Here is an 8480-nt window from a genome sequence, read left to right as displayed (position 1 = left end):
CTCCGTGAGCAAACGAGCACCGAATCAGCCGCAAGACTAAATTGAAAAAGCGAAAGAAAACAGAAGCATATAAATGCATAAGCAGCAAACAATAGGGAGAGAATGTGGGGCTCTTGCTGCATCAGCTGCTGCCCCCAAGCGCTTCTGCTGCCGCCACAACGGCTCTGCTGCTGCCGCTGCAGCAGCAGTAGGTGCACAGCGGCAGTGCTGCCACTCTATGGGGCTACTTGCTGCTAGCTGCAAGGTTTGTGTGTGACTCGTTTGCTCCTGCTGCTGCTGCTACTTCTGCGGTTTGCTGCTGCATTCAGGCGGAAGTGCTGCGCGTGGTGGATGTCAAGCTTTCAAATATTCTTGTCTTCGCTGCTGAGGCCGATGCAGCAAGACCCCTGAAGTGGCTCATTTGCCTCGCGGACTTCGGCTCAGCTATCATCAACAACCCGCAGGACCACCTTCGGTCAGCAGCTAGAACGCTGCTGCTGACGGTGTTCCTGCTGCTGCTGCTACTGGTGCTGCTGCGTTCATGGCGCTCACGGCGTGTGTGCCACGGCAGCAAATGCAGCTGCTATTACTGGTACTAATGCTGTTGTTGCTGCTTCTAGCGGCGGCGGTCCTTGTGCCGTTGGTGACAGTTGTGTCGCTGCTGCTGCTGCTGCTGCTGTTTTGCAGGGCATCTACGCCTTGGAAGGGGGGCCAGGAGGAAAAGCGCACTGTGTGGGAGCAGCAGGTGAGTACACAGTCTTGCTGCTTCCAACACCAGCTGCAGCTGCAGCAGGAGCACAAGCAGTATCTGTGGAGAAGCAATAGTAGCAGCAGCAGCAACGACAAAGCGAAAGGCCAGTTTTATGGCGACGACATGGATATGCTGCACTGACTCATCTGCTGCTGCTGCGGCTGTCGCTGCTGTTGCTGCTGCTGCAGGTTCGGCAGCAGCTGGTGTCTTTAAACCAAGGCACACTCTATTCCAACCCCCCCGAAGTGCTGCGCGTAGATGAAAGGGGCTTGTTGCGGCAGCAACAAGACCCTGACAGGGTTCTTGGCTTTTGCAGCAAGCGCCTGCTGCTGCGTTCATCCTCTGTTGCTGCTCCTCTAAGCAGGGATCGGCCCATGGTTTCGAAACCAGCGCATGTTTCAACAAAAGCCGGGACAGCAGCAGCAGCAGCAGTTCCAGCTGCTCCTGCTGCTGCCCCCGTGGCTAACGCTCAGTCTCCATTGCATGAAACTGCGGCAGCTGCTCCTGATGCTTCTGCTGCCGCGCCCAGCAGAGCAGATAACGACTTGGCTTCTCGAAAGGCCTCTGTTTTAAGCAGGGCTAGCAGCGGCAACAGCTGTAGCCGCAGCAGCAGCAGCAGCAGCAGCACTAACAATAAAATCCGAAGCCACAGTAAGGGCGCTGACGCAGAAACGCGCATGCATGCGCAGCTGTGTGACGTCTGGGGCTTTGGAATTGCTATTTGCGAGCTCGTTAAGGGAGGCGGCTGCTGCTGCCCTAGCGGCAGCAGCAGCAACAGCAGGTGTCCATGCCGAACAGCAGAAGGCTCTCTCCGGTTCGCAGAGGAGGAGATGCAGGCGCGCCGCATTCTCGCTGAGCTTAGGGCCTCTGAGATGCGAAAGGCAGCAGCAGCAGCCGCAGCAAGAGCAGCAGCGAGAGCAGCAGCAGCAGCATCAAAAGCGGAAACAGCGGCAGGGAGAGACCCAGAACCTGAAGCAGCGGCAGGGGAACCTGCAGCTGTCGCACCAGAAGCAGCAGCGGATGCAGCCAGAGGTGCTGCCGCTTCACCATATGATAGTGCTGCTGCTGCTGCCGGTGCTGCTGCTGCTATCCTAGCCAAAAGGGGAAGGACGCGTGTGCCTACTGCTGTAGATCGGCGAGAGACACGCGGCTCCTCTCAGCGTCTTGCTGCTGCTTCTGCTGCTGCTGCTTCTGCTGCTGGTGCTGCTCCTGCTTCAGAAGCTACTAGAAAGAAAAGCTTTGCGAACGCTGTTGAGGCAGCTGTGGGGCCTGCTGCGTCTGTGACAAGCGCGTCCCCAGTAGCAGCAGCAGCAGCAGCACCATTCGCAGCAACAGCAGCTCAACGAGCTGCCACTGGGCAGAAACCAGAAGCGAAAGGCAAGGCAAGGGAACAGCGGGAGGAAGGCCCCAAGGGCAGTTCAATGCCGGCAGCAGCAGCAGCAGCAGGCGCAGGCGCTCCCGGAGACTTTGCGGAAGCCGAGGACGACATCGGTGCATGTAGTGGCAGCAGCAGCACAAGCAACAGGTACAGCAGCAAACTGTGTCTGCCCGCCTGTATTATGCAGTGGGTGGCAGAGAACGAGGCGATTAGTTTGTATTGGGCTGCTGTTCATGAGCTGCTGGCCCATGTCGGCTTGGGGCTGTTTCAAGTGCCACGGCAGCAGCAGCAGAAGCAGCAGCAGCGCCAGAAAGAGCAACCGCAAGAGCAGCAGGCTCTGTCGGAGCAGCAGCAGCCGCAGCGGCAGCAGCAGCCGCAGCAGCAAAAGCACCAGCAGGAACAGTGGCAGGAACAGCAGCGCCAGCAGCAGCAGCATGGGGAAGTGCAGCAGCAACAGAAGCATGGACCTCCAGCAGCTAGGAAGATTCCATCTGATGAGACACTGCCAAGAGCACTGACTGATCCTGCGTCTTCCTCTCAGCAGCAGCAGCAGGAGCAGGAGGAGCAGCAGCAACAGCATCCGAAGTGCGAAGGGCCTGTGTGGCGGCAGCTGCGTGCTGCAAATGCTGAGCAGCAGGAGCAGCAGCTTGCTGCTCTTGAAGAAGCCTGGGCGCCTGTGTGGGGCCTGCGGGGAGGGGAAGCTGGGGTTTACGCGCAGTTTGACAGCAAATATTTACGGCGTCTTGTCCTCAGCCTTCTTCTTGTCCGTCAGACTCACAACATGTGCTCAGGGGGGTAAGTCGCTGCTGCTGCTGCTGCTGCTGCTACAGTGAAAGAGGTGCAGGGCAAGGGCTGCTGCAAAGAGGCGCGAAAGCGCGGCACGTGAGTTGATCTGGGTGCGTTTGTTCTGCCTTGTGTCTGCTGCTGCTGCTGCAGCGCGACGGCGCGTGCTGCTGCGTTGCAGCGGCAGCAGCAACTGCAACAGCACAGCCGCTGCAGCAGCAACTTTTGGTGCCTCCTATCCCACCTCCTGGCCTTCGATCCGCAGCAGCGCCTTCTGCTTCCTGAAGCTCTCGGGCATCCCTGGTTCTACCCAGATGAGGAGGAGCAGCAGCAAGAGCAGCAGCAGCAGCAAAAACACCCGATTTCAGGGAAAGATAGGATGGCGCAGCATGCTGCCGCAGCAGCAGCAGCAGCTGTTGCAGCGGCACAAGACGTCGTAAACACGGGCCCGCTCTTCGCCCCAGCCGATGCCGAAGCTGGCCGACCCGGCAGCGGCAGCACCAAAAGCAGCAGCAGCAGCAACAGCAGCAGCAATGTGTTTGATCTCATTGACTCTTTGCCGGGATATTTGTCTTTCCATCTTGAAGCGGAGCACGACAGCAGCAGGCCCCTGCGCCTCAGGTACAATGCACCTCCCAAAGGACCGTTGCCGCTGCAGCAGCAGCACCAGCATTTGCAGCAGCAGCTGCAGCAGCAAACAAAAAGCAGCCAAGCCGTCCCTTCCGCCAACCAACTGGCAGGGACTCCCGCTACAGCGGAAACCGCGGCAGCAGGTGCAGACCAAATGGAAGCCACACCAACAGCAGCAGCAACGGCAGCAGCAAAAGCAGTCGCGCCAGCAGCAGCAGCAGCAGCCGGGCCAGGCCTTTGCGGGTTCTATGGAAATGTGCAGCGAAGGCCTCACGCTTGGTTCTGCGGGGCACTTTTCGGCATGCAGCAGCAGGAGCTGGAGCAGCTGCAGCAGCTCAGAGACGCGCAGCCGCAGCAGGAGCCGCAGGAGGAGTCGCGGCAACAGCAAATGCAGCTGGAAGACAATGACCAGCAACACGGGCAGCAAAAGACTACGAGTCAGCAACAACAGCAGCAGAATGGGGAGTTCGGCTACGAAAAGGAAAACCAAAAGCTGCTTGAGGTTGGTGCTTCTATTGAGTCTTCTCAGCTGCCGCCGCAGCAGCAGCCGCAGCAGCAGCCGCAGCAGGCGCCGTGTAGCCGTACTGGCAGCAACAACGGAAGCAGCTGCTCTAACAGCAGCAGCGAGGAGGAAGACGTACCCCCTTGGTCCGCCGCCCTTGTCCCTGCTTCCGTGCTGTCGGTAGCACAGCAGGAAGCAGCAGTGCTGCAGCAGGTGGAAGGCAGCATCTACGGTGGGCGGGGTCTGCTGCTGCGGCTGCTGCTGGCCATAAAGCAGCAACGGCAGCTGAGCTGGAGGCAGTGCTGCTCCTCTGCTGCTGCACACTACGTGGGCCGCCTGCTGCTGCGGTGGAGAGCAGTCAAGAGGAAACGCAGCAAAGCAGCAGCAGCTGCGGCCGCAGCTGCTGCTCTGAAGCAGCAGCAGCAGCGGGAGCACATTAAGGGCAGCCACAGCAGCACTGCCAGCAGAACCAGCCGGCCTAAGAGGCCTTGGGATGCAGCCGATGCCCCCAGCTGCGTCTCGCCGCTTCAGCGCAGCAGCAGCAGCAGCGCTGCACTATCTAGTGCTGCAGCAGCAGCAGGAAAAAGGCAGCGCACTGATGATGCTGCAGCAGGAACCCATCCGTCACAGTCGCCTCACTGTTAATGCTATAGCTGCTGCTGTAGCAGTTACACTTGCTGCTGCAGGAGCCGCACTGGCTTCTGCAGCAGCGGAGGCAGCGAAGCCATCCGTGTTTGTTTCCACGCCGTCTGCTGGAGCAACCAGGCAGCCAACTGCTGTTGCAACAGCAGCCACACGCTGCAGCAGCAAAAGCAGCAGCTGGACTTGCCGGAGCAACAGTAGCTGCGGCAGCTGCTGCAGCCGACCTGGCAGCAGCAAGCGCGGCGCTTGGCGCTGCAGCCCATGTGGCAGCAGCAGGTGCTTGAGCAGGCAGCTGTTTGTATCATAGGTTTTGACCTTGGCTCTACGTGCTGCGCCTCTGGGCTTGCTACTTTTGCTGCTGCTGCTGCTGCTGTTCCCTGTGTTAGCTCTGTGGACTCGGGCTGCATGCAGGGAATGCATGCAGCTGCTGCGTCAGCTTGTTGTCTGTGTCTTGCGGCTTTGCGTGGTTGGCGCTGCTGCTGCGTCAGCAGCAGCTGCGGCCGTTTTCTTGCAGCAGCAGCAAGTTGCTGCTTCTGCTGCACAGTTGCTGCATTCTATCAAGCGCGCCTCTGCTGTTCTGCCCCTGAAGGAGCTGTTGCTGCTCCCGTCGCGGCTGCTGCTGCGCCTTTGCTGCGTCATCTGTCTGCAGCAACAGCAGCAGCAGCAGCAACGTTCCTGTTTACCTGCATGCGCGCTGCAGCAGGAAAATCGCAGCAGCAACAGCCCCGACAATGAAATACTTCCTTGTTGCTCTCGTTTCCTCCCGTCTCCTCACTGCTGCTGTTTGGTTTCGGTGCCTTCCTGCTGCTGTGGAGGCTGCTGTTGCAGCTTCTGCTGCAGTTACTGTTGCTGCTGCTGCTTCCTCATGCAGCGACAAATTTGCCGCCAGCAGCGCACACAAGGACTCCGCTTGGCGGCAGGTGTGTTCTATTGCAGCAAGCTCACTGTCTGCTGCTGTCATTGCTGCTGCTTCTGTTGTTGCTGCTGTCGTTGCTGCTGTTGTTGCTGCCGTTGCTAGTCCCTGCTGCCACTCAGGTAGAACGCGTGCTTCCCGCTGCTGCTGCTGCCGTTTCTGCTGCTGCTCTTGCCCAGCAGCACCAAAGGGCCAATACCTTACACTACTGCAACCCCAACTGCTGCTTGGAGACGCTGCTGCTGCTTCTGCAGCAGCTGGCGAGTTAGTTGCAGCAGCAGGAATGGGATGCTGCAGGGTTCCTCGGGTGCTGCTGCCCAACGTTTGGGGCGTGCATGTCCCCTGCTCATGGTTCTGCTGCTGCTGAATCAGCAACTGCTGCTGCTGCTGCTGCTGCTGGTGCCTTGTGACGGGCGGAGAGTCAATGCCCCAGGCCGCCTGCAGTAAAGAGCGGCCACCCATTAGGGACGCTTGCTGCTGCAGCTGCTGCTGTTGCTGGCGTTGCTGCTTTTGCTGCTGCAGCATGAAGATACTCAGCGGCAGGGACGCAGTGTTGAAAGAGAGCAGCAACTGGTGCATGCGCTCCCTCAGGAGAGTGGTCACTGCTGCATTGTAGCTGCTGCTGCTGCATTTGCTGCTGCGGGCTTCCTGCTTCGCCTCCTGGTGCTGCTGCTGCAGCTGCAGCAGCAGAGACTTTGCAGCAGCAGGAGGGAAAGCCGCGGCTGTAACTGCGGTGTACAGCCACCTGTCACCATATTCGGATTGTTCAAAGGCAACGCTGTTATTGTTGTTGCTGCTCCTGCTGCTGCTGCTGCGGAGAGGGGGCCGCAGGATGGAAAGACGCCAGGCGCCTCCGTAGGGCCAGTGGTCAGTGAGCTCTGCAGTTCCCGATTCCTGCAGAAGCAGCTGCAGCAGCACACCACAAGCAATAGCAGCACATCAAAGAAAAGCAGCAGCAGCAGCACATGAAATAGCGGCAGCAGTAGGCAGCTGCGGTAGCAATACTAGGTCGCAGCAACACATGCAGCACTATAATCTTCTGCGTCGCCTGCAGCACGTACCCGCTGAAGAGCTCTTGCTGCAGCAACAGCAGCACTGTCTGCTGCAGCAGCAGCTGCCGTTGCAGCTTCTGATAGCTCAGGAGCAGCAGCACGCAGCCACACCCAAGGGCCACAGGGGTCCTCTAGAGAAATGATAGAGACATACACAGCTGCTGCAGTGCCCATTACTTCCATAGGCTTTGGACTTTAGTGTTTAGGGCTTCTGGCCAGTGGGGCCCCCATGATGCCGCGGGAGAGCGGCAGCAGCAGCATGTGCTGCAGCTGGAGCAGCAGCATATGTCTTCGCTGGTTCCTCCTCCTGTTTCCCTATTTCCTTCTTTCTTTTTTCTATTAGAGCTAAGTTTCACTTGGAAAGCTATCTCACAGCGGCTCTTTTTTTTCTTTTGCAGCTTTACTGCTTCCGGTGCTGCACAAAATCTCCGGGGGCCCCCAGGGGCCCCTGTGGGCCCCAGGTAGCCTCTGAGGCTTCCTGGGGGCCCCCACAAAGCCAGATGGGCTTAATAGAGACCTGACGAGGTCTTCGGCTCATTAAGTTGAGCAGATACGAAACATAATCTAAAGTACAAACACGGGAAACGGTATGCATTGAATAGGGGGCTTTGCTGCTGCTGCTTCTGCCCTCACTCAAGAGCAACTGCTCTCAGAGCAGCAACAGCAGCAGCGCCACAGACTAAACCGCTTCAACTCGAAGCAAAAGGCCCCCTGCGCCTGCACAGCGCAGCCGCGGCACTAACAGCGGCAGCTGCTTCCGCTTCGCCGCAGCAAAGCGAAAAACTGGGGAGCAACCATGTGCAGCAGCAGCAGCGGCAGCAGCAGATTCATAACTAGCAGCAGAGGCGCCATTAGGCCTATTCTGTGAAGGGTCTGCAGAGGCAGATTCACTGTCTTATGAGCAAGATGTCTCGGAAACAGCAGCAGCAGCAGCAGCAGCCGCAGCCGCAGCGGGGTCCCCAGCAGCAACAGCAGCTGGAGACCATTGGCCGCAGCAGAGCACAGCAGAAGAAATTTGTCCAGTTTAAGGCATCTCTTTTCTCGCCCTACATTGCGCCCTGGTGTGCTGCTGCTGCTGCTGCTGCTGCTGTTTCGCTGCTGTTGCTGCTGCAGCTCCTGTCTTAGTCCGCAGTTGTTGCGGTGGGGATTAATTGTTTGCCGCCGCATCCAGTCCCGTAGGCGGCTTAAGCTGCAAGAGATTTGAGAGCAGCAGGACCTGGCCACTAAGTGTGTTTTGCTGCTGCTGCTGCTGCTGCTCTTTTTCTGCAGGCCGCGGGCCCTAGAGAGCGCTGAAGAAGAAGTGGTGGCTCTGCTGGAGGGGTAGGGCGTTTTGTCTGTTTGCTTCTGTCTTTGTGATTTACTGCATCACCTTTCTCTGCTGTTGCTGCTTCGAGCTGCTTGAATCTTTATTCCTCTCTGCAGATTTTGCTGTTGCTGCTGCTGTTGCTGTTGCGGCAGCGGCTGCTAGTCGCGTAGCCGCTGCAACCATCGTGCTGCTGCTGCTGCTGCTGCAGGCTTTGCAATGCTGCAGCAGCAGCGGGCATAAGGCTAAGAGCAGCAGCAGCTATTGGGTTCAACGCATGTGCTGCCATTTTAGAGCAGCAAGCTGCTGCTGCAGCACGAGCGGCAGCAGTAGCACCAGGACTTGCTGCTGCGCACGCAGCAGCTCCTGCTGCCCAGCAACAGGAAGAGAAAGCAGAAGCAACAAGTGAAGCAGCAGCTGCTGCAGCACCTTGCGACAGAGGACCAGCATCCACTGCAGCAGCAGCAGCAGCGGCAGGAACAGCAGCAGAGGCACCCGCTGCAGCAGCTGCAACATGCAACATTGCTGCTCTAATTTGTGTTTGCTG

At 58.6% G+C, this 8480-nt stretch overlaps 3 protein-coding genes across 3 annotated transcripts; 2 read left to right on the top strand and 1 right to left on the bottom strand.

Annotated features, from left to right (window-relative positions):
- Window positions 1-308: 308 nt before the first annotated feature.
- On the top strand, window positions 309-4668 carry ETH_00014580 (protein kinase, PfEST homolog, putative; the record flags this gene model as incomplete). The annotated part of the gene is made up of 4 exons (XM_013379901.1): window positions 309-454; window positions 667-724; window positions 919-2903; window positions 3045-4668. Coding segments are annotated over 4 exons (3813 nt in total), but the record flags the coding sequence as incomplete, so codon positions are not given.
- Window positions 4669-5149: 481 nt separating this feature from the next.
- Window positions 5150-6804, bottom strand: ETH_00014575 (uncharacterized protein; the record flags this gene model as incomplete). Its single annotated transcript, XM_013379900.1, has 3 exons — window positions 5150-5308; window positions 5441-6484; window positions 6640-6804. The coding sequence occupies 3 exons, from the start codon at window positions 6802-6804 to the stop codon at window positions 5150-5152; spliced, it is 1368 nt and encodes a 455-aa protein (XP_013235354.1).
- A 723-nt stretch (window positions 6805-7527) lies between these two features.
- On the top strand, window positions 7528-7954 carry ETH_00014570 (uncharacterized protein; the record flags this gene model as incomplete). The annotated part of the gene is made up of 2 exons (XM_013379899.1): window positions 7528-7691; window positions 7900-7954. 2 exons carry the CDS (start codon window positions 7528-7530, stop codon window positions 7952-7954), a joined length of 219 nt encoding a protein of 72 aa, XP_013235353.1.
- Window positions 7955-8480: the final 526 nt, after the last annotated feature.

The sequence above is a fragment of the Eimeria tenella genome, genomic scaffold (genome assembly GCF_000499545.2).
Source record: "Eimeria tenella Houghton genomic scaffold, Eth_scaff414, whole genome shotgun sequence".
Taxonomy (NCBI): Eukaryota; Apicomplexa; class Conoidasida; order Eucoccidiorida; family Eimeriidae; genus Eimeria; species Eimeria tenella.
This window is presented reverse-complemented; position numbering and strand designations above follow the sequence as displayed.